At 44.3% G+C, this 26,235-nt stretch overlaps 1 protein-coding gene across 4 annotated transcripts in view; it reads right to left on the bottom strand.

Annotated features, from left to right (window-relative positions):
* The window catches only part of SKAP1 (src kinase associated phosphoprotein 1), an 862,974-nt gene extending 839,427 nt beyond the window's left edge, over positions 1-23,547 (bottom strand). Inside the window, exon 1 of one of the 4 annotated variants that reach the window (XM_077252209.1) lies at positions 23,264-23,547. In XM_077252209.1, coding sequence (XP_077108324.1) covers positions 23,264-23,315 — 52 coding nt within the window. In that variant the 5' untranslated portion in view covers positions 23,316-23,547. Of the gene's footprint in view, positions 1-23,162 lie in introns of all 4 variants that reach the window. The other 3 variants (XM_077252208.1, XM_077252210.1, XM_077252207.1) reach the window with 3 other exon arrangements.
* Positions 23,548-26,235: the final 2,688 nt, after the last annotated feature.

Here is a 26,235-nt window from a genome sequence, read left to right as displayed (position 1 = left end):
TAGATAGATAGCTAGATAGATACAGATATATCTATCTATCTATGTCTATTTCCATAGGTATGTCCATATCCATGTTTCTAAACCCCTTCACCCCCTGGAGCTTTTTTGTTTTCGTTTATCGCTCCCCTTCTTTCCAGAGCCATAATTTTTCCGTCAATATGGCCATGTGATCTTTTGCGTGACAAGTTCTACTTTTGAACGACACCATTGGTTTTACCATGTCGTGTAGCAGAAAATGTGAAAAAAATTCAAAGTGCAATGAAATGGCAAAAAAGTGCAATCCCACACTTGTTTTTTGCTTGGCTTTTTTGCTAGGTTCACTAAATGCTAAGGCTGTGTGCACCCGTTGCGGATCTGATTGCAGATCCGCAGCGTTTTTTGCTGCACTGAATTGCATCAAATCCGCAGTGTAGTGTACAACCAATGTAAGTCTATGGGAGCCGCAGACTTGTTGTGCACATGCTGCGGAAAAAGCCGCACCAAAACCACACCAAGAACTGCATCAAAACTGCACCAAAAACTGTATCAAAACTGCACCAAGTTTTGATGCAGTTTTTGGTGCAGTTTTGATGCAGTTTTTGGTGCAGTTTTGATGCAGTTTTGATGCAGTTTATGCGCGGTTTTAATGCCGTTTTTGGAAATAAGTAAATAAATGGAAAATGTGCATGATTTGAATGGAAACATGCATGAAAAAACGGATTCCAAGGCCGGATTCATCATTTCACAGCTCAGTTTCATACGTTTTTTTGCCGGATCCGTCGCTGTGCGTTTTTTCGCCGGACAGAAAAAACGTTCCTCTGTATGTGTTTTCCATCCGGCGGAAACAGCTTTTTTGACGGATCCGGCAAAAAACGGATGAAACTCTATGAGAAAAAAACGGATCCGACGGAAAAAAATGGATCCGTTTTTTTCAAAACTCGCCAGATTGTGCCTCACGGCAAAAACCTGATGTGTGAAAGCACCCAAATATATGGATTGATACATCTATGTATCTATAGATATATCTATAAATATATCTATAGATAGATATATCCATAGATATATAATAGAAAGGCCGATGTTTCTATAAGGCTACTTTCACACTTGCGTTTTCCGCAATCCGTCTTTTTGGGGAAAAAACGGATCCTGCAAATGTGCTCGCAGGATGCGTTTTTTACCCATAGACTTGTATTAATTAGTGAAGGATCGCGACGGATGGCCACACGTCGCGTCCATCGTGCAACGGATGCGTCGTGTTTTGGCGGACCGTTGGCACGTCCGTCGCGTCTGCCATTTTCTACCGCGGATGCGCGGCCAAAACTCCGCCCCCTCCTGCCCGGACTTCAGAATGGGCAGCGGATGCGTTGAAAAACTGCATCCGCTGCCCACGACGTGCACAAATTTCACAACGTGCGTCGGTACGTCGGCCCAACGCATAGCGATGGACCCGTGCCGACGCAAGTGTGAAACAGGCTTTAATGAGCGTTTAATTTAATAAAAAACTGAAAAAAACGGCGTGGGCTCCCGCGCAATTTTCTGCGCAAGAGGGGGAAAGCCGCCGGCCGGGGGCCAATATTTGTAGCCTGCTATGAATATCAGCCCACAGCTGTCTGCGTAGCCTTTACTGGCTATTAAAATAGGGGGACCCCCCCAAAAAAATGACGTGGGGTCCCCCTATATTTTATAGCCAGAAAGGCTATGCAGACAGCTGCGGGCTGATATTCATAGCCTAGAGAGGGGCCATGGATATTGGTCCCCCCCCTGCTATAAATACCAGTCCGCAGCCACCCCAGAAATGGCGCATCTGTAAGATGCGCCAATTCCGGCACTGAGGCTGGTTTCACACTTGCGTTTTTGGACGCTGCGTTTTAGCGCTAAAAAACGCATGCGTTTTTTTCCTATACTTAACATTAAATACGCATGCGTTTTTTCGCATGCGTTTTGACGCGTTTGCGGCAACACATGCGTTTTTGTACGCGCGCGTTCATTTGCAGAAATGCAACCTGTAGTAATTTTTAGCGGCGTTTTTTGCCGCAAAAAAACGCATGTGTTTATTTGCGGCAAAAAATGCATTGCTGTCTATGTAAACGCATGCGTTTTTAAGCACATGCGTTTGTGTTAAAAACGCATGCGTTTCTATAGAAAAAACCAGAAAAAAACACTGAAACACCACCCACCACCATCAGGGTGATAAAGGGATCCAAACCCTAACCCTACCCCTAACCTCACCCCTAACCGTTTAATGAACATTTTCTGACAGTCATAGTGCCACGATATTTCAGTGCCACGATATTTCAGTGCCACGTATATAAGTGCCACGTATATAAGTGCCACGTATATAAGTGCCACGTATGTAAGTGCCACGTATGTAAGTGCCACGTGCCACGTATGTAAGTGCCACGTATGTAAGTGCCACGTATTTCAGTGCCACGTATTTCAGTGCCACGTATTTCAGTGCCACGTATTTCAGTGCCACGTATTTAAGTACCACGTATTTCAGTGCCACGTATTTCAGTGCCACGTATTTCAGTGCCACGTATTTCAGTGCCACGTATTTCAGTGCCACGTATTTCAGTGCCACGTATTTCAGTGCCACGTATTTCAGTGCCACGTATTTCAGTGCCACGTATTTCAGTGCCACGTATTTCAGTGCCACGTATTTCAGTGCCACGTATTTCAGTGCCACGTGCCACGTATTTCAGTGTCACGTATTAAAGTGCCACGTATTTCTGTAACGTTTACGGTTAGGGTTGATGTCACCGCTCTTTAGGACCCTCAGTGACACACTGACAGGAGGCAATGGCTCCTGCAGTGTATCACTGAGGTTACTAAAGTTCACTGGTCTCACTTTATGGCAAAAAGCTGCGTGGGAACTTTCTCATACAGCATGCCATAAAGTGAGACTAGGGACTATTTTCTCACAGGGGCGTAGGAATACATTGTGGGGAATACATTGTGGAAGGATACCTTCCTCCCCTCATTGTGTTCCTGGTGCCTCTGGAGAGCAGTCGCATTATCTGATGCTCCTGCTCTCCACGGGAGATCGTCGTGGGACACTCGTTTTAATTGGATTTCTGCGGATCAGGGAGTATAGTGTTTGTTTATTATTTTAATATTTTTTACAGATGACAATGGCTTTGGGAATCAAAGTGACAAGTGATGGTGAGTATGTAATCTATGTTACATGTACTGTATGTCTATATGTATGTTGTATGTCTGTACTGTATGTATGTACTGTATGTATGTACTGTATGTATGTACTGTATGCGGCATGTCGCATGTTGTCGCATGCTGCATGTCGTCGCATGCTGCATGTTGTCGCATGTAGCATGCCGTCGCATGGCGCATGCCACCGCATGGTGAGTGTCGTTGCATGGTGCATGTCGCCGCATGGTGCATGTCGTCGCATGGTGCATGCCGCCGCATGGCGCATGGTCAGTGTTGTTGCATGGTGCATGTCGTCGCATGCTGCATGTCTCGCATGTCGTCGCATGGCGCATGTCGTCGCATGCTGCATGTCGTCGCATGGTGCATGTAGTTGCATGGCGCATGTCGAATGTCATTGCATGGTACATGTCGCATGCCATCGCATGGCGCATGTTGCCGCATGGTGAGTGTCGTTGCATGGTGCATGTCGCCGCATGGTGCATGTCGTCGCATGCTGCATGTCTCGCATGTTGTCGCATGGCGCATGTCGTCGCATGGTGCATGTAGTCGCATGGCGCATGTCGTCGCATGCTGCATGTCACATGTCATCGCATGGCGCATGTCATCGCATGGCGCATGTCGCCGCATGGTGAGTGTCGTCGCATGTCGTGTGTTGTATGTATGTACGTATGTATGTACTGTATATGTGTATTATTATTTTTTTTACATTCAACACATTAGCCGAATGATGGGACTACTACTGTCCCATCATTGGCTAATGTGTCACTCACTGCCACTGTAGCAGGCAGAGCCCGATGGGACTTGTTGTCCCATCGGACGATGCCTGCACACAGACACACACACCACCCCCCAGCACATACCGGTCCACACACCGCCGGCGCCCGGGAACGCACAGCGCCGGGGACCGCACAGCACTGGCGCCCGCCCGCACATCCCTGCCTAGCCCCGCCCGCCCCCAGCACGGCCCCGCAGGAAGCCTCAGCCCTGCCCACAGCCCAGTCACTCTTTATGAGTGACTGGTGTCTGTGGAGCCTGGGGACACGCCTGCTACTGACGTCACGTCAATTTCCAGAGTCTGGAAATTGACGTGACGTCGGCGGAAATGAGCGGCGGCTGAAGCCTGGGGGTCACGTGACCCGGACTCAGGCACCAGCATAGCGCCGCTCACAGGCGAAAACGGCTAAAGAAGGTATTTACACAAATCATCAGGGGCCCCGGGGGGATACATAGGGGGGTTAATTGAAAGTAGTGGACAACCCCTTTAATACTTCCAAAGCAGATCAAGAAAATCTGGTTGCTCAATTTGGCTTTAGTAGGAAAGATCACTTTTTAACTTACCTTGGAATTAACCTAACATCACAAAAGTCATCACTCTTTAAATGGAATTACCCCCCCCTCATTAGTAGGTTCCAGGCTGACTTGAATAGGTGGTCCAAACTAAATTTGTCGTGGCTGGGCCGGTTACACGCCATTAAGATGATATCCCTCCCACGATTTTTATATTTGTTCCGTTCCCTCCCTATTGCATTACCATCAAAAACTCTTCGGGATATTCAAACGCTCATCTCTAAGTTTATTTGGAGGGGTAAGAGGCCAAGGATCAAACAAAATATCATGTTCCTACATAGAAAAATTGGGGGACTCTCCCTACCCAACCTAGTTTTATATTTCAAAGCAGCCCAAATAGCCCAACTTACCAACGTCAACTCCGGCGCGAAAAGCCATAGATGGGTATATTTGGAATCCTTTCTTTTAAGACCCTTTTCTCTCCCTGGTCTCTTGTGGTCCACTGGCAAAATCTCGCAAAATATTTCTGAAACGGCGCCTTTTGCTGCTCACTCCTTGATCCTCTGGAGAAAGGAGAGATTCAAATATGGCCTACAGTCTAAATCCTCCCCACTTACTTCTATATTTCGCAACCCCATGTTCTTACCAGGTCTGGAGCCAACTCTTTTTTCCTGATGGATACTGAAGGGTATCACTACATTTAAACAACTCTGCTCTCCTTTAAATATCTTACTCACCAGGCAGGAATTCATTCAACTCCACGAGCCACCATTTAGGGAAGCTCTTCGTATAAATCAAGTCTTACATTTCGCCAGACAGATCCTGCCACATGGTTCCCCGTTTATTGCAACTGGTTTTGAGCAGAGATGTTTATATGACCCTATGGGAAGGGGAATGATTTCCCTAGTGTACTCTGCCCTTAATTCTCCAAAGAAGTAAAATTAAAGTTTATGTCGCAATGGGAGGAGGATCTGGGTCTTGTTCTTCCTCTTGAGACATGGCATAGGTATTGCGATACATTAACAAAGGGTAGCCATCAAGCAGCCTTAGCTGAAACATCAATTAAACTCCTCCACAGAGCTTATTATGTTCCTGTGAAACTTCATGCCATTCACCCGAATGTACCTAACACTTGTTTCAGAGGTTGCAATACACCAGGGGATATATGGCACACATGGTGGAGCTGTCCAGTCGCTGTGACCTTATGGAGCGAGATCAAGTCAATGGTTGAAAAAGTTTGCGGAAGAGCGATCCCCCTCGACCCCACAATTTTCCTACTGGGGGCAAAATTTCCTGGAATCTCTAAAAATCTACATAAACTGGTAACTATTATCAGCATGGCAGCCAAAATACATATCGCTGCTAAATGGAGAACTAATTCACTCTCCACCTCTCTCGTTATAGATAAAATCAACACTATTCTATTATATGAACGCATCCAAGCAACCAGGAATGACGAATGGAGCGCTTTTTTCCGGATTTGGGATCCTTGGCTTGGTCTCGACTCTAATGTTTCTCTGAATCAAGCTCTTACGCTTTCCCCATGATAATGAATGACTGGAGACTGAGAAGTGTTTGACAAATCTATTATGACCAACCAAATTTTCCCGTGTTCCTTATCCAATATAGTATGCATCTGCCCCTCTCAGATTAATTTCAGTCTTAGACTCTATTTAGCAATATTTGTCTAGTTCATCGGACTCACTGAACACTGATCTCCTTAAGCTATCTCTATTGGCCAACTGAAGCAATTTTTCAACTTGATGGTTATACCTATGTACCCCTGGGCCCTTATGTATTTTTCCCTTTGTTCACTATGTTCAGATGTTGTTGTTTGTCTTGTCTACCCCAATAAGAGTTATAATTAAGGTTTTGCAATCATTCTAATATTCAATGATATGCCATGTACCTCTTTATTGAAGTCTGTTTATATAATGTTGTTCTAAAAAACTTTCAATAAAATATTTTGAAACTAAAAGGTACTGCAGTCGCCGGCCACCACAGCATACGGAACCTCTCCCTGTCCCATGGGGAACAGGAAAGACACTGGCAAATAGGAGGTGGGAGTGCCTTTTAACCTCTCTGTATTTCCTGTTCCCCATCAGGACAAAGAGGCAACCTTCGTATGCCATCGTGGAAGGTGACTAGATAAAAAAAGTTTTGTGATGTAATTTCAAGGTCCAACACCAGCTTTTTCATTCTGATGCAGTAGCATCAGGGTAATGGGATTAGGGCTTGCTGTCAGCAGCTGTCATTGACACCAAGCCCAAGGTTAGTAATGAAAAGGTGTCAGCTTACCTCATTACAAAGTCTGTAAGAAAACACAAACACACACACATTATAACCAGCCTATGTCTCCACGTTCCGGATCCTCTGCGCTTTGGACGCAGCGGATACCCCGCTCCGTCCAAAGCGCCACCCTGTTGTACGAGCGGTGTTCATCTCTGCAAGACAAAAAAAATGCTGGGGTCTATAAAGACACGCCGCATGTCCGGTTACGCAGGGCCGCCGGATGCGGCCCTGCACGCATAGTGGAGATGGGATTTCATAAAATCCCCTCCACTATGCTGTAATATCAGGACGCTGCGGATTGGATGCTGCGGCTGTACACAGCATCCAATCAACAGCAAATCTTGAAGTTTTCCTGACTTTGGAAACATAACCTTACAGAATGAACCTACATAGGATGCAACCAAACAGCAACTGTTAATTAAAAAAAAAAAAAAAAATTGTGTGGGCTCCCGCTTAATTTTACAACCAGCAGAGGGAAAGCAGATAGCTGAAAAGTTCCCAGGCTATTAGTATCTGCTCACAGCTGTTTGCTAAAGCCTTTACTGGCTAGTTTACAGGGGGACCCCAGAAAAACAAAATTGACATAGGGTCCCCCTAGAAAATCTAACCAGCAAAGGCTAGGCCTACAGCTACGGGCTGATATTAATGGTGTCACAATCCATTTTTGGATTCGTGGCAGCTCTGGTTCCACTGTTTTCAATGTAGCTTTTTTCCTTTCAGAACCAGCAGGGGTTAATGTCAGTTTTTCCCTCGCTGGCAATCTACTGCAGTTGCAAAGTTGCAGGGTCAGCTGATGTGGGTGGTGACCACTACCACCATCCTTTAACTGGTCACCTGATGCATCAGCTGACTGTTGGTGATAGTTTCTCAATGAAGGCCAGCTATGCAGTGGCAGCTTTCTGGTGTCAGCTACTTCTGGTGTTTGGAGTCCTGTTTCTGTGTCATCTGCGGTGTGGAGGTTGGCAGTGGTGTCTGAAAGCTAAGTGTTGTGTTTATTCCTTGACCCTTTTGTTTTTGTGATTGTTCCCCCTGTGTGGTACTATCTGCAGTGGTGAGGCTAGCACCCCTTGCCAGCCAGTGCACTAGCCAGGGCAGTGCAAGAAGACAGCGAGGGACAAGGTTCCTGATGGCTGTGGGGGGACCCCGTTCATTAGGGCATTAGGGGAGTGCAGGGACAGACTCAGGTTTGAGTTCAAGTGGTGACGATCGCTCATTCCCTATCGGTAGGGCCTTCCTCTCCACCATACCATCCCGTTGTGTGTGGTGTGTTGCGCTGTCCGCTGACTGACCCCCGTTGGGTCATGTCATATCATGATAAATGGCCATCGATATTGGCCCCCTCCCAGAAGAAAAACATCAGGTCTCAGCCGCCCCAGAAAAGGAGCATCTATAAGATGCACCAAATCTGGCGCTTAGTTTCGCTATTCCCACTTGCCCTGTAGCAGTGGCAAGTAACATAATGGTTGGGGGGGTTGATGTTACCTTTGTAATGTCAGGTGACTTAAAACCCGCAGGTTAGTAATAGAGAGGTGTCTATTAGTGATGAGCGAATTTACTCGTTACTCGAGATTTCCTGAGTACGCTATTTTTTAGTGCTCGGAGATTTAATTTTCATCGCCTCAGCTGAATGATTTACAGCTATTAGCCAGGCTAAGTACATGTGGGAGTTGCCTGGTTGCTAGGGAATCCGCACATGTAATTAAGCTGGCTAATAGCTGTAAATAGTGATGAGCGAGTGTATTTGTTGCTTGGGTTTTCCCGAGCACGCTCGGGTGTCCTCCGAGTATTTGTAAGTGTCGGAGATTTAGTTTTCCTTGCAGCAGCTGAATGATTTACATCTGTTAGCCAGCTTGATTACATGTGAGGATTCCCTGGCAACCAGGCAACCCCCACATGTACTTATGCTGGCTAGCAGCTGTAAATCATTCAGCTGCGGCGATGAAAACTAAATCTCCGAGCACTCACAAATACTCAGAGGACACCCGAGCATGCTTGGGAAATCTTGAGTAACGAGTATATTCGCTCATCACTAGCTGTAAATCATTCAGCTGCGGTGAAGAAAACTAAATCTCCGAGCACTAAAAAAAATACTCGGAGGACACCCGAGCGTGCTCGGGAGATCTCGAGTAACGAGTATATTCGCTCATCACTAGTGTCTATAAGACGCCCAAATTACTAACCCCATAGTGATATTACTGTATAAAACACACACCCAGAATAAAATCCTTTATTTGAAATAATGATACAGACTCCTTTATTGAATCTAAACTAAACCACTCACCAAACGCCTAATCCACTCAAGCCAACGTCTCCTGCAACAAAAATAAAATAAACAAGAATATTCCTCACCAGTCCACAGAGAAGATCCATAATGTCCCACGAATATCCTGATAACTTCAAGAGAAATCACTGATGTGACTGCTCTCAAGAACAGATGGCTGCACACTGACAGGAGGTAATGGCTCCGGCAGTGTATAGCACGGAGCGGTGGTGAGAGTTCACCAGCTGATCAGCTCCGTTGAGTTCTCACGCAGCAGTTGGTGCCGTAAGTGAGATCACCGGGGTTCATCAGCTGATGAACTCCAGTGAATTTTCTCACGGCAGCTCAATGATTACACTGACAGGAGGTAATCACTGCCGCAGTGTCTGCTGGCGGCTGCTGACTGATCCAGATGCGAGATTGCCGTGGGACACTCGGGATTACATGGACTATGGTGAACAGACGAGTATAATAAGGTGGTTTATTATTTTTTTATAGGAGACATAGGCATTGGAGATTAGGTGTTAAGGTGCATATATGTTTGTTGTTTTTTGTTTTTTTTAAATAGGAGACATGGGCAATAGGGATTAGTTGCTAGGTGAGTATAATGTATTTCTAATATGTATTCAACTAGTTGGCCAGTGTGAAATTTTCACACATTGGTTGTCGGGGGCGCAGGCAATTTCAGGAAAATCAAGCTGGTCAAATTCTACCACTGGCTAAATTCAATTTATAGTGTGCTTTGGGGTAGTGTGGTGCCACCTGCAGGTCATTTTGTCCTTACTGCAGATTTATGAAAATTAATGTTTAAACTGTATTTTGTGATCGCATCATGGATGTGTGGTTTGTTTGGCTATTTTCTTGCTGAAGGAGGCAAGTTTACCTTTCAAATGGTGTATCATTTGTGTGTGGGTGCAGTATGAACAGAGATACAAAGTAATCATCGAAAAAGAGTGTTTAGAAATAATATATAAGGACTATTTTACGTGTGTGTGTGTGTGTGTGTGTGTGTGTGTGTGTGTGTGTGTGTGTGTGTGTGTGTGTGTGTGTGTGTGTGTCGGCTGACTAGAGACTACTTCTCCCATCAGCGGCTCCTGCTATCACTAATCAGTGACAGCAGACGTAGCCTGATGGGAGTAGTCTCTAGTCAGCCGGCGCCTGCTGACCAACATTAACCTTTTTACCGTGAGTCACAGCTGCGGGTCACGCTGACATCTGCCAGCATGACCCCGCAGCGCTCTGACCAGCGTTAACGCTACTGCAGATCAGAACCACTGCGCTGGTGTTTCCCACACTGGTACACAGATGACAGTGTGGGAAACACCATAGGAAGCCCATAAAAACGCAAATAAAAACTCAGCAAATCTGCAAACATTTTTACACCTTCATTTTTGCCTGACTCAATTGAAGTCACTTGGTGAAAACCGCTAAAAGTCCACACAAAGAACTGTCATGCTGCAGAAAAAAAACGCACTGCAAATACTCAAGGAAGGTCATAGTGACTCTCCGGCGCCTGCGCACAAGATCCCTGAATACAGTGCCCATAGGAGGGAGGATGAGGTATGTATTTCTGAGGGATTGTAGGACGCAGGCGTGGAATTTTGGTGGACTAGTTCAATATTTTTAACTCCTGCGTGACCATATTAATGGGTCATATACGTCCCGGGTGGGTGACAGATTCCCTTTAAGGCCGGAGTCACACTAGAGAGGAATACGGACGAGTGCTCTGCGAGAACAATGTTAATCTATGGGGCAACTCCCATCATCTGTTTTTTTCTCGGCCGTATTATACGTGCGAGTGAAATCGCATGCTGCAATTTGCACCGTATTACGGCCGAGACTCGCCAATGCAAGTCTATGGGTGCGAGAAAAAAAAAGGATTACACACGGAACATGCGTGTGACATGCGAGAAATACGCATCGGTGTCCTTTAGAAAAGCTGGCAATTCAGGGCGCTGTAATATAAAATCACACTGACAGGTTAAAATAGAATAGATAAAATAAAGGTATACACATAGTATAGGTAGGTATATATATATTTCATAGAGAGTTAGGAAGCAGAATAGCCGATATTTCAACTGTCGGCTTCTGTAAAATCATTACAGAAGTCAACAGGATGTGACACATGGTTTACATACAGTAAACCATTGCATATCAGTTAGATTTATATATGTCCCTGACTAATAATGTTAGTGTCATGGTCCAGTCCAGAGTTTATTTTCATCTTTCCTCTCTTGGGACTGGTCATGCAGGGGTTAATCTCCTCAGCCTCGTTCTTGAGCTAACTGGGCTATTTCAGTCCCTCACAGCCTGATGACCGGTGTTAGTGATAGTTCATGCTTCCCAGCTTGAGCCCCTGACCTGTATTCTGATTCTGGTGATCCTTGTGTTTCTGACTGCCTGTACCCGTGTATGACTCGATCTGATCTCTGGACTTCGCCTCTTATTTTCCGTCTCTGATACCACGCTCCCCTCCTGGTTCTGACTTTGTCTTACGTCTCACGTTTTGGTTACCACGTCCCCGGTAGGCTCTGATTCTTGGCGTGTCCCAGACTATTCTCCTGATTGCCCCTGTGTACTGTGCTGTTATCTCTGTGTATGACCTTGGCTTGTCTGACATCTCTCATTACCTGTGACACCTGTGCATGAGCTCTGTGTTACTACGCTTAGTGTTTAACCTCTCTTCCCTCACCAGCTCCCCCTGGTGGAGGTTTCACTACAGTTAGTACTATGTGTGTGTTAAATTTTGGAGATGTAAGTGTTAAATTGACGAATTTATTCAGGGAAAAAAAATTGTGGGGGGGGGGGGGGGTGAGTCTGTGTCAATATCCATGGCTCCTTCCTAGGCTATGAATATCGGCCAGCAGCTGTCTGTGTAGCCTTTCTGTAGCCCCCATTAGAATAGCCAGTTAAGGCTAAATATACAGCTGCGGGCTGATATTCATTGCCTGGGAAGATCCATGGGTATTAACCCCTTCCCAGGCTACAAATATCGACCCTCAGTCGCTGGCTTTCCCCCTCTGGCGAAGAAAATTGCGCGGGAGACCACGCAATTTTTTCCGCTTGTAGAATGGAACATGTGGAGCCAATAAATAGGCTTCAACACAATTTATTCATGATTTTCTGGGCCAGGATCCATTAAATGTCCATTTTGCAAGCCGTCGAAAAAATCTTCCCATATGGATGCTTAGATGCGAGAAAATTGCATCCTCACATTGCACACGGATGACATACGGATCACCGTTCAGGGAACATTGACGCGACTCTCGTCGGTGAAAAACGGACCGATAGATAGGTGTGTGTGTGTGTGTGTGTGTGTGTGTGTGTGTGTGTGTGTGTGTGTATATATATATTGTGTGATTCCAGCCTAATAGCTAAAAACAAGGTGACAGATTTTCTTGAAGATTTATGGGCTGGACAAAGATCTCAATCAAAAGAATCAATGGCCCCTTTTAAAGGCCAGCAGGGAGACGGAAGGTCACTGCCTCTGACAATGGGTAAGCAGGATTAATCTTATGGGTATCTCGATGTGTGTTATGCACTGATATTTTCTTGAGTACTCATTAGCTCTTATGTATCACATATACTATGATTAGTTTTTTTACTGATCAACATCTTTGATCCCGCTCACCCTTGGGAATATGTGACCTAGTCTCTTTTGCTGCACCAGTATGTCTCCTTGATCTCCTCCTTTCTCTGTTTAACCCCTTAACGACCGCCGATACGCCTTTTAACGGCGGCAGTTAAGGGTACTTAAACCACAGTGCGGTTAATTAACGGCGCTGTGGAAAAAGTGAATAGCGCCCCCCAGAGTCGGATTTTCTCTGGGGTCTCGATTACCAGGGGTAGCCGAGACCCCAGAGAACATGATTCAGGGTTTTTTTACCGACCCCTGGGTTGCGATCGCCGGTAATTAACCGTTTACCGGCGGTCGCAAAAAAACCCAAAAAAAACCACGATTTCCCATTTAATTTCTCTGTCCTCCGATGGGATCGCACATCAGAGGACAGAGAAATGGGGTCCCCGATCGCCCCCCGATACTCACCTGTCTCCCCCGGTGCTCCTCGTGGCTCCGGATGGGCGCCGCCATCTTGTTCCGGCCAAAAAATGGCGGGCACATGCACAGTGCGCCCGCTGGCCGGCACCCGGAAGATCTTTGGGGTCTCGTCTGCAGGGGATTGCCGAGACCCAAAAGAACATGATCGGGGTCGGTTTTTGCCGACCCCTGTTTTGCGATCACCGGTAATTAACTTTACCATCGACCGCAAAAAAAAAAGCGGTGTGTTATTCGCTGTCCTCTGATGTAATTGCACATCAGAGGACAGAGAAATAGGGGGATTCGGGGACCCTGTTATACTTACCGATGTCCCTGGATCCTCCTGCGTCCCCTCCTGCCCACCGGCTTCTTCATCCGGTAAGAAAATGGCGGGCGCATGCGCAGTGCGCCCGCCATGATCTGCCGCCCGGCAGCTAGAGGAGTTGGGGCTAAAACTAGGGTTAGGGTTGAGGCTAAATTTAGGGTTAGGGTTAGAGTTGGGGCTAAATTTAGGGTTAGGGCTAGGCTTCTTTCACACTTGCGTCGGTACGGGCCGTCGCAATTCACGTTGTGAAAATTGTGCACAACGTGGGCAGCGGATGCAGTCTTTCAACGCATCCGCTGCCCAGTCTATGTCCTGGGGAGGAGGGGGTGGAGTTACGACCGCGCGCGGAAATGGCGGACGTGACGTACAAAAAAAAGTTTCATTGAACGTTTTTTGTGACGACGGTCCGCCAAAGCACAACGGATCCAGTGCACGACGGACGCGACGTGTGGCCATCCGTCGCGATCCGTTGGCAATACAAGTCTATGGGCAAAAAACGCATTCTGTGGGCACATTTGCAGGATCCGTTTTTTGTCCAAAACGACGGATTGCAACGGATGCCACACGATGCAAGTGTGAAAGTAGCCTTAGGGCTAGGGTTAGGGCTAAAGTTAGGGCTAGGGTTGCGGCTAAAGTTAGGGCTAGGGTTGCGGCTAAAGTTAGGGCTAGGGTTGCGGCTAAAGTTAGGGCTAGGGTTGGGATAAGGGTTAGGGTTATGTTTGGGATCAGGGTTAGGTTTGAGGTTAGGGTTGAGATTAGGATTAGGGGTGTGTTGGATTTAGGGTTTTGATTAGGGTTATGGTTAGTGTTGAGATTAGGGTTGTTTTGGGGTTAGGGTTGTGATAAGGATTATGGATCGGGTTGGGATTAGGGGTGTGTTGGGGTTAGGTTTGGAGTTAGAATTGGGGGGTTTCCACTGTTTAGGTACATCAAGGGGTCTCCAAACATGACAGCCAATTTTGCGCTCAAAAAGTCAAATGGTGCTCCCTACCTTCTGAGCTCTGCCGTGCGCCCAAACAGTGGTTTACCCCCACATATGGGGCATCAGCGTACTCGGGATAAATTGGACAACTTTTGGGGTCCAATATCTCCTGTTACCTTTGTGAAAATAAAAACTTTTTTGTGGGAAAAAATATTTTTTTACTTTCACGACTCTGCATTATAAACTTCTGTGAAGCACTTGGGCATTCAAAGTTCTCACCACACATCTAGATAAGTTCCTTGGGGGGTCTAGTTTCCAAAATGGGGTCACTTGTGGGGGTTACTACTGGGTCATTCCACATCAAGTGGACCAGTTTTAAAAATAGTCCCCACTCGACCTTCTCCGATTTTGCTGAAAATTTATAAGGATGTACATGTATGTTTGAAAAGAGGTTCTGTAAATTTTTAGGGCCAGATCTCAAATACATTGGGCACTGTTGACCTTTCACTGGAGGTTCCACCAAGCCTGCGGCTTCAGCTAAGAGGATTTTGCAAACTTTGGCACATAGCCATTAGAGTTCTATACTGGCTATGATGCTGAAATTTGGCATACTAGCTCAACTTTTGCTGCTAAACACGCTAAAATTATTACCGGCTATGACAAAACAATATTTCGGCCGCAATTTTGTGTCAAAGTAGCTTGAAAAACACGTCGCATAAAATTTATGCCAAACTTTGCCCATATATAACTCAAGACCAAAAACCAATAGTAACTGGTGCTTTGCCCTGTACACCAAACATCTACATGACTTTGCATTGCTGCAATATCACGGTCAAAGCATATGTATTTGTGGAAATATTCACACCCACATATGACGAAAAACTTAAAAAAAAAATGAATTTTACCTATTTTTAGGTCACATTTCTCAAAAAGGGTACCCCTAAAATATATTAATTCTGATATCATTAGAAAGAGCACATTTTTCTCTACAAGGATCTTTTTTTTTTTTTTTGGAGTCTCTCAGTTTAAGAAATGAAAAATGCCACTGAACATGGTGTTATTTATGCGCGTAATGCATTGATTTTGTGTTTGATTTTCAGATTCTTATCACATGTTACAGAGTTGTATTGTTGCTAGCAATGTCTATTATAATCAAAAACCTATAAACCTTTTTATTTATGAAAAGTTATTGACTATTGTTACATTTTAATGCATATTTATTTTTTAGCGATGGAGAATGAAATTGATGAATAATCGGCCCAGTGCTCTATCGGCCTTGCAAACAATTCGAAGTGCCACCTTAAGACATTCACCCATAACAAGGATGAGTTGAAATTGTTTACAAGCTTTCGATTGGATGAACAGAAATTGCTGCGTCGACGAGTGGGACTAAATTTTGACGAACATTCACAAATCTGTTTACACCATGAAGCTTCATTCTTGACCAAATATAAGCATTTGCAAAAATCGTGTTGCAATCCTTTTGGGAAGAAAGGTCATAACACCAAAAATAATTTGCGAGCTATCAATTTGTTAGCAGCTGACCAGTTGAACGAATTTACAAAGAATGATGTGAAGCCTGGCCAGAAGATGTGTGCATCATGTCGAAAAGAATTTGCTAACAGGAAAAAATCAGCTGATCCAGTTTCCTCTGAATCAGATCCAGATGGAATGGAATGTTCTCCTGAAAGTCTAAATTCAAGCTTAACATCCATTGGCATCTCTCCTCTGAAATATCCACGGGTAAGCCAGCGGGATTCACTTGGATATGCAAGGAGAAAGATAAGCCAGGTACAAAATGCATTTTCTAGCAAGATTGCTTCAATTGGAGGGCTTGAGCCGAAAGACATGGAGCAAACAAAAACAGCACAGTGCAAAATGTGTCTGGATTACAATCACCTTTTGGCAGATTTGAAGCAAAAGCTGCAGGTGTCCAGTCGGGCCGAAAAGGTCCAAATCTTGACACTGGCACCTAAAAGTTGGTCCATTAAGGCTATATCAGACGAATTCGGTGTCTCTGAACGAATGGTTAAACAAGCTCGAAAGCTTAAATGTGAACATGGGATCTTAGCCTTACCTACAATCAAGTGTGGCAAGAAAGTTTCTGAGGAAGTGAAGAAAAAGGTGCAGGCATTTTTTGAGGATGATGAATTCAGTCGAATGTGCCCTGGTAAAAAAGACTATGTATCAGTGCGAATAGCAGGAGAAAAAAAAGCAGCTGCAAAAGCGACTATTACTGAGCAATATGATGGAAATGTTTGTTGCCTATCGGGATCGGAATGGCCCTGAAATTGGATTTTCCAAGTTTTGTGAGCTTCGGCCAAAGTGGTGCGTAACCGTTGGATCTGCTGGAACACATTCTGTTTGTGTGTGTACCATTCACCAAAATGTCAAACTAGCTTGCAGCATGCCCAATCAATGATGACTACAAAGAGCTCATATGCAAAATGGTCTGTGGAATTGAATCCAAGGACTGTATGCTTGGCCGTTGTGATAAATGCCCGGGTCCTGAAGTTTTAAAAGAATTTCTAGTCAATGTGTTTGTCAACAGTGACCCTGAAGATATTATTGAGTTCAAACAATGGATTCACACTGATCGAGACACGCTTGATACCAAACAACTGACTATAGAAGATTTCATTGAAGAATTAAATTTTAAAATTTCTAAACTTTGTAGCCATCACTACATCGCCAAGCATCAAAGTTGCTATCTGAAATCACTGAAGGAAAATCTGAGACCTGGAGCGCTTGTGATCCTTATGGACTTTGCTGAAAATTACTCATTTATTGTTCAAGATGCCATTCAAGGTTTCCACTGGGAAAATAGTCAAGCTACAGTACACCATTTGTAATTTACTTCAAGGAGTTAAATGGTGAAGCTGCGCAGAACATCAGCTTGTGCATAATCAGTGATTGCTCACGACATGACACAGTTGCAGTCCACACTTTCTTAACAGTAATTGTGGAGTATCTCAAGACTCTTATCTATGGGATTCGTCATATCCACTACTTCAGCGATGGATCTGCAGCCCATTACAAAAATTTCAAAAATTTTCTCAACTTGTGCCACCACAATGCTGATTTCAATATCAGCGCTGAATGGAATTTTTTTGGTACCAGTCATGGAAAGTCGCCCTGTGATGGGATTGGAGGGACAGCAAAGAGGTTGGCAGCTCGTGCCAGTCTTCAATGCCCAACTGAAAACCAAATACTGTAGGCAAAACACGTGAGCACTGCTACGGTGGTGCACAGGTAGGTTCCCAAACCATATACATGTGATATATAAAGAACCTGGCACTCAACTTGAATTTAAGGAATTTATTCTGTAGTACGATCAAAACGTTTCGGCCTGGTGTGGCCTTCGTCAGTTACGTACAGTAGAATGACTGAGTGTCCACTCAGTAGATCCGATGGTTCTATAATTTATCTCTCCGGGCATCACTCCAACAGCGGTGGACACCGCGTCAAGACCCGCACACCATCAGCACTCAGACGTGCTTTCTGCTCGTTACAAAAAGCAGACTACAGATAAATTATAGAACCATCGGATCTACTGAGTGGACACTCAGTCATTCTACTGTACGTAACTGACGAAGGCCACACCAGGCCGAAACGTTTTGATCGTACTACAGAATAAATTCCTTAAATTCAAGTTGAGTGCCAGAAAACCAAATACTGACCCCGGTGGATTTATTCAACTTTTGCAACGAGCAACTACATGGAATCAAGTTTTTTTTTGTTCCAAAAGAAAAAAATTGACGAAATACGGGTAGTTCAAGAGGAAAGGTTCAAAGATGGACATACAATTGCTGGAACAAGAAAAAATCACCAGTTTGTGCCAACTGATGACAAAAAGATTCGCATTTCAAGGGTGTCAAATGACCCATCATCTTTCATTGCCCATGTAGATAGATCTGTCAGATCAGAAATGCCTTTTGTGCCAATTGCAAACCTCCAGCCAGGGCAATACATTGCCTGCATTTATGATAGGAACTGGTGGATTGGAAATATTTCTGAAATTTCAGTCGACGAGCATGATGCATTAATAAATGTTATGCATCCTCATGGACCAGCTAGCTTCTTTCACTGGCCTGTGAGAAATGATACATGCTGGATTCCCGAGCAGTCAATCATTGCAATAATTCCAGCACCAGCTGCAACAGCAATGGGCCGACAATACAGCTTCTCTGAACCGATTATGTTGCAAATTCAGCAACAATTCCAGACCACTTAGACTGAACATTATGGCTTGGGAACCAACAAAAGACACCCAATATTAGGCTTGGGATCCTAGGCAAAGGCACCCACCCTCAGGCTTCGGAGCCTGCGATAAAGAGACTGCCCGAGGCTCGCCTTGCACGGCTATCGGCCATGGCTCCTAGGCGATGGGGCTGCCAATTCTCGAAAGACAGCATTATTACAATTCTTAATAGGATTATAATACCAATTCTTAGGGAATTGGTTGTGGTATAAACAACCATGGACCAACGCAAGGGTTTGAATAGTGCAGTTACCATTCATTGCGTATTAATAAATAACACCATGTTCAGTGGCATTTTTCATTTCTTAAACTGAGAGACTCAAAAAAAAAAACAACAATGATCCTTGTAGAGAAAAATGTGCTCTTTCTAATGATATCAGAATTAATATATTTTAGGGGTACCCTTTTTGAGAAATTTGACCTAAAAATAGGTAAAATTCATTTTTTAAGTTTTTCATCATATGTGGGTGTGAATATTTCCACAAATACATATGCTTTGACCGTGATATTGCAGCAATGCAAAGTCATGTAGATGTTTGGTGTACAGGGCAAAGCACCAGTTACTATTGGTTTTTGGTCTTGAGTTATATATGGGCAAAGTTTGGCATAAATTTTATGTGACGCGTTTTTCAAGCTACTTTGACACAAAATTGCGGCCGAAATATTTTTGATAATTTTATCGTGTTTAGCAGCAAAAGTTGAGCTAGTATGCCAAATTTCAGCAACATAGCCAGTATAGAACTATAATGGCTATGTGCCAAAGTTTGCAAAATCCTCTTAGCTGAAGCCGCAGGCTTGGTGGAACCTCCAGTGAAAGGTCAACAGTGCCCAATGTATTTGAGATCTGGCCCTAAAAATTTACAGAACCTCTTTTCAAACATACATGTACATCCTTATAAATTTTCAGCAAAATCGGAGGTCGAGTGGGGACCACTGGTCCACTTGACATGGAATGACCCTACTGTTTAGGTACATCAGGGGCTCTGCAAACGCAACATAACGCCCGCAGACCATTCTATCAAAGTTTTCATTCCAAAACGGCGCTCCTTCCCTTCTGAGCTCTGCCGTGCGCCCAAACAGTGGTCCCCCCACACATGGGGTACCAGCATACTCAGGACAAATTGGACAACAACTTTTGGGGTCCAATTTCTCTTGTTACCCTTGTGAAAATAAAAACTTGGGGGCTAAAAAATCTTTTTTGTGGAAAAAAAGCATTAAGCTACTTACGGGTAGCGTCATTTTTCGGAGGCCCATGACAGCACTACGAGAGTGGGGATCCGCCCATTAGGAACAGGAAACCTACAGATACAAAAGGGCGGCACCTCTCCCATGCATCAGTTGTATTTCAGAGCCTGAGAGGACTACCGCGGTTAGTAGCATACAATTATACAATATATAGTTTATATCAGAAAAAAATATTTTTATTACAATGTAGCTAGATATTACATAGGAGATCTACACATCTCCATAAATACATGCATACAGTCTTAGAAAGTGCAACCCCCACGTGCATAGGGAGGGAACTAAGGGTGCTGTCATGGGCCTCCGAAAAATGCCTCTACCCGTAAGTAGCTTAATACTTTATTCGGACTCCCATGACAGCACTACGAGAGATTTACAGAGACGTAAACTACCTTAGGGAGGGACTATAGCTTGCAGCACCCTTAACCCGAATGTGAGATCAGAAGAGTAACTGATGCATGGGAGAGGTGCCGCCCTTTTGTATCTGTAGGTTTCCTGTTCCTAATGGGCGGATCCCCTCTCTCGTAGTGCTGTCATGGGAGTCCGAATAAAAATATTTTTTATTTTCACGACTCTGCATTATAAACTTGTGGGGGGTTTCTACTGTTTAGGTACATCAAGGGCTCTGCAAATGCAACATAACGCCCGCAGACCATTCTATCAAAGTCTGCATTCCAAAACGGCACTCTTTCCCTTCCGAGCTCTGCCATGCGCCCAAACAGTGGTTTACCCCCACATATGGGGTATCAGCCTACTCAGCATAAATTGCACAATAAATTTTGGGGTCTTTCTCCTGTTACCCTTGTGAAAGTAAAAATTTGGGGGTGAAAAGATCATTTTTGTGGAAAAAATATTTTTTTATTTTCATGGCTCTACATTATAAACTTCTGTGAAGCAGTTGGGGGTTCATAGTGCTCACGACACATCTAGATAAGCTCTTTGGGGGGTCTAGTTTCCAAAATGGGGTCACTTGTGGGGGGTTTCTACTGTTTAGGCACATCAGGGGCCCTCCAAACGCGACATGGTGTCCGATCTCAATTCCAGCCAATTCTACATTGAAAAAGTAAAATGGCACTCCTTCTCTTCCAAGCTCAGCGGTGCGCCCAAACAGTGGTATACCCCCACATATGGGGTATCGGCGTATTCAGGAGAAGTTGCACAACAAAATTTATGGTTAAATTTCTGTTTTTACACTTGTGAAAATAACAAAAAATGGTTCTGAAGTAAAATGTTTGCAAAAAAGTTAAATGTTCATTTTTTCCTTCCACATTGTTTCAGTTCCTGTGAAGCACGTAAAGGGTTAATAAACTTCTTGAATGTGGTTTTGAGCACCCTGAGGGGTGCAGTTTTTAGAATGGTGTCACACTTGGTTATTTTCTATCATATAGACCCCTCAAAATGACTTCAAATGTGATGCGGTCCCTAAAAAAAAAAAATGGTGTTGTAAAAATGAGAAATTGCTGGTCAACTTTTAACCCTTATAACTCCCTAACAAAAAAAAAATGTATTTCCAAAATTGTGCTGATGTAAAGTAGACATGTGGGAAATGTTATTTATTAACTATTTTCTGTGACATATCTCTCTGATTTAAGGGCATAAAAATACAAAGTTGGAAAATTGCTAAATTTTAAAAATTTTCGCCATATTTCCATTTTTTTAATAAATAATCGCAAGTAATATCAAAGAAATGTTACCACTAATATGAAGTACAATATGTCACGAAAAAACAGTCTCAGAATCAGCGGGATCTGTTAAAGCGTTCCAGAGTTATAACCTCATAAAGTGACAGTGGTCAGAATTTTAAAAATTGGCTCGGTCATTAAGTACCAAATTGGCTCTGTCACTAAGGGGTTAACTATATTGATTGTTGTTGTATCTGTATTAACATTGATAATAAAAAATGTACGTTTTACTCTATGGTGGTTTTTGTACTCTGCCTTTCTTTTAGAACTACGTAGTCAACCCCATTACTTTCTCTGAGAAATCTCTGTTGTTCATAACAATTTTTTTTTTCTTATTTTATTTTTGATTCGAAGAGCCTTTGTAAACCGCGTGATTGAGGCTAAGTGCACACGTTGCAGAATTGCCGCGGAAATTGCGTTTTTTTTCCACGGCGGAATCGCATTCCGGAAAAAAATACAGCATGTTCATTCTTTGTGCAGCTGAACGCTCTGGACTGAACAGTCAGTGCCGGGTATTGAGGTGTGAGTTTCTCACATTGCAGTTGCAAGTGTGACACCGGCCTTACTCCAAAACTTTGTCAAAAAAATAAAAATCCAAAAACAGTATATGTTTTCAGAAGTTTCTGCTTGAAAAATCTTGTCAGATTTGTTCACCTCAAAAACAACTCATTGTACACATAGCCTGAGCAGAGGACACAGCATGCGACCATATGGGGCAGAATTATAATATCAAAATTCGAACCCTTGGGTGCTGTATTATATAGCACAGTACTTATATTCTTGTACGTAGGGGGAAGGCGTAATATTAGGGCTCGCTCACACAGGCGAGTAGCCAGTGTATAACTCGGGCAAGTGCTATGCGATGTTTCATAGGATAGCACTCGCTCCAATGTTATAATATGGAGCAGTGCCAATTAGCATTTATATTCTCATGCAGTCGACATGAGGGTGGGGGAAACCACTGCATGCTGCGATTGGCAGCTTATATTGGACGACACACCCATATAAGTCTATGGGTTTGTGCAAAACATTGGACTGCACTCTAAATCTCATCAAAGTGCAGTTGGATATACAAAGACTTATCCAATGGAGAAATTAAGTTCTCCATCTTTTCCACACGTGATCAAACTGTCCCATACAAGAGAATCAGATCACAGTAAAATGACACTCGGCTCACGCTCGCAGCAGTTTGATGGCCATCTGCATATAGCATTCAATTCTTTCCCATAAGAGAATCGCCTGACACCACTCGCCACTATAAGCGAGCCCTGATAGTGGTTATAATGGCCTGGCAGTTGGCGACTAGCTGCTATACATTGCTATACACATCAAAATTAGGTCTCCTGGGCAAAATTTTCAGTGAGGCACGCGACATATGGGCACTGCCAAGCATCACGTACGGTTCACCGTGTCCCTAAGGACGGTGGTACATCACGGCTAATAGCCTATGGAGATCGCATTGTTAATCAGCCATTTTTTCTTTTGCAAAATCTCAGGTAACATCATAAAGTGCCATATGATAATAGGAGGCAAGCTAACCATCAGGAAGCGACTAGGCCACCATTTGATCTACCTAAAGTTTTTTGTAAGGTGCCACTCTTTAACTGTTTTACAGTTTTCTCCAAAACATCTCCCTATCCCTCTGTAAAGTGTGTTAATGACACAATTATAAGATACACTGAGAACACATTGATGACACCTGGAATACCTCAGCACTCCCCCAATGACACCTTGCCTCTGTATAACACGGCCGGAGAACACTAGTTATTACAGGACAGCCCGCTCCCTCCTTCCCTCCTGGTCAGTCACCTCTGAGAAGGATAACGACGTCCCGCGGAAGATCCGAGCTCTGCGTCATCATGTCACACTATGGAGCGGTACCTCAGACCGTTACACTACTAGCCGCACTGAGGGGGCGTGGTCACGTGGTGAGAAGCGGGCGGGAAATTCACTTCAGCGGAGGCTCTCGGAGTGTGAGGTCTGTGCAGGATGTGTGACGCAGGTGCGAGCCCTGCATGTAGTGAGGCGCGGGCATGGCGATAGAAAGGGGCCGTAACGTCATACACTAGCTGAACTATATAGTTGTATTGTAAGCAGCATCCCTCTGCTCCAGTAAGTAACAGCAGGGAAACTATTAGGGGGCAACAGGTGAAATGGATGATAAGATTTTCCTCAGCTCATTCACCCATACATGAATATGAGGCACCGAAAAGACTAATAAGTTAGGCTGGTTTCACACTTGCGTTTTTGTCTGCAGCGTTTTTTGCACAAAAAACGCATGCGTTTTCCCCCCCTATATTTAACATTGAAAACGCATGCGTTTTTTTGCACATGCGTTTGGTCGCGTTTTCAAACGCATGCGTTTTTTGTCTGCATGCGTTCATTTTCAAAAATGCTACGGCTACGTTCACATTTGCGTTGTGCGCTGCAGCGTCGGCGCCGCAGCGCACAACGCAAACAAAAACGCAGCAAAACGCATGCACAACGCTGCGTTTTGCGCCGCATGCGTCCTTTTTTTCATTGATTTTGGACGCAGCAAAAATGCAACTTGCTGCGTCCTCTGCGCCCGGACGCGGGCGCCGCAGTGATGCATGCGGCGCAAAACGCAAGTGCACCGCATGTCCATGCGCCCCCATGTTAAATATAGGGGCGCATGACGCATGCGGCGCCCGACGCTGCGGCGCTGACCGCAAATGTGAACGTAGCGTACCTGCAGTATTTTCTTGCGCGTTTTTTTGCCGCGAAAAAACGCATGCGTTTTTTCGCGGCAAAAAAATGCATTGCTGTCTATGTAAACGCATGCGTTTTTAAGCACATGCGTTTGTTTGCGCTAAAAACGCATGCGTTTTTATAGAAAAAAAACAGAAAACACACTGAAAAGCCACCCACCACCATCAAGGTGATAAAGGGATCCAAACCCTAACTCTACCCCTAACCTCACCCCTAACCGTTTAATGAACATTTTCTGACAGTCATATTGCCACGTATTTAAGTGCCACGTATCACGTATTTCAGTGCCACGTATGCCACGTGCCACGTATTTAAGTGCCACGTGCCACATATTTAAGTGCCACGTGCCACGTATTAAAGTGCCACGTATTTAAGTGCCACGTGGCACATATTTAAGTGCCACGTGCCACGTATTTAAGTGCCACATGCCACGTATTTAAGTGCCACGTGCCACGTATTTAAGGGCCACATGCCACGTATTTAAGTGCCACGTGCCACGTATTTAAGTGCCACGTGCCACGTATTTAAGTGCCACGTATTTAAGTGCCACGTATTTAAGTGCCACGTGCCACGTATTTAAGTGCCACGTGCCACGTATTTAAGTGCCACGTATTTAAGTGCCACGTATTTAAGTACCACGTATTTCAGTTGCACGTATTTCAGTGCCACGTATTTCAGTCACGTGTAGGGGTAGGGGTAGGGTTAGGGTTTTCTTGTTTTTTCTTGTTTTCTTGTGTTTTCTTGTGTTTTTCTATAAAAACGCATGCGTCTAAAAAACGCATGCGTTTTACCGCGTTTACATGCGTTTTTCACACATGCGTTTTTTAAAAAAACGCATGCAGATAAAAACGCAAGTGTGAAACCAGCCTTAGGGTCAGGAGACCCTCAGCTGCTCCAGACTTCACAGTAGTTGGACCGTATCCGTGCTTCAGTATTGTTTTCTGTTACACAAAAACCTGGACGATTTTCATTAATGTTTGGTCCGTATAATTTACCCATCCATGTGTCATCCATTTTTCTTGGATGCAAAAAAAAAAAAAAAAGTAAAAACAAAATTACCTGCTTATTACTCCATAGACTATAATGGCCCACACTTATGAATATGGCGTAATTGTCACCAAATTTATCATTACGATGCAGCATTTGATAAATATGCAGCGGAGAAGCTGTACGTTCAAGTCTGGCACTATATTTATCAAAAGTAGCGCTGTAATGATACATTTGGTGATAGCTACACCAGGGGAGCTTTTAAAAGAGGATCTGTCACTTGCTCCAAAAAATTGAGTCAAATACTTATGTAAAAATCCCCGAGCTTCCGTGAGTACCAGTATCTGAGGGGCAGGGGCATACCATCTGCTGCCGTTTAGCGGTCTGCTCACACCAGCAGAAAACTCAACTAAATGTGTGTCCTCGGACACACATCCAGTTGAAGTGCACTGCGGCGCACAGTCCCATCGAGTCTGCTCGGCAAAATACGCTGCCAGCCAATCAGAGGCCAGCAGCTGACGGTGTGCATGTGACTGGGGGTTCAAGGCAGTAATTTTATGTGCTCCTGTTGCAGCTGCCAACTTCAGAAGAGGACACCAGTCGACGGGGGAGCAGATGGGAGGTGAGTATAATGGTTTATTTTTTTCCGTGCCTTAAATATCAGTTGCAGAACAAGAGATATATACCAGGATGGGGCCCCAGGATAAGGGACATATTAGCAGGATGAGACCAAGGATTAGGCCGGCGTCACACTCAGCGTGTGAAAAAATCGCTCCGTTTTGCATGGACGAGAATCGCAGAAATGTTCCCTGAACAGTGATCCGTACAGTTGTGGCCAAAAGTATTGACACCCCTGCAATTCTGTCAGATAATACTTCCTTCTTCCTGAAAATGATTGCAATCACAAATTCGTTTGTATTATTATCTTCATTTAATTTGTCTTAAATGAAAAAAAACCCAAAGAGAATGAAGCAAAACATTGATCATTTCACACAAAATTCCAAAAATGGGCCAGACAAAAGTATTGGCACCCTCAGCCTAATACTTGGTTGCACAACCTTTAT

The sequence above is a fragment of the Ranitomeya variabilis genome, chromosome 4 (genome assembly GCF_051348905.1).
Source record: "Ranitomeya variabilis isolate aRanVar5 chromosome 4, aRanVar5.hap1, whole genome shotgun sequence".
Taxonomy (NCBI): domain Eukaryota; kingdom Metazoa; phylum Chordata; class Amphibia; order Anura; family Dendrobatidae; genus Ranitomeya; species Ranitomeya variabilis.
This window is presented reverse-complemented; position numbering and strand designations above follow the sequence as displayed.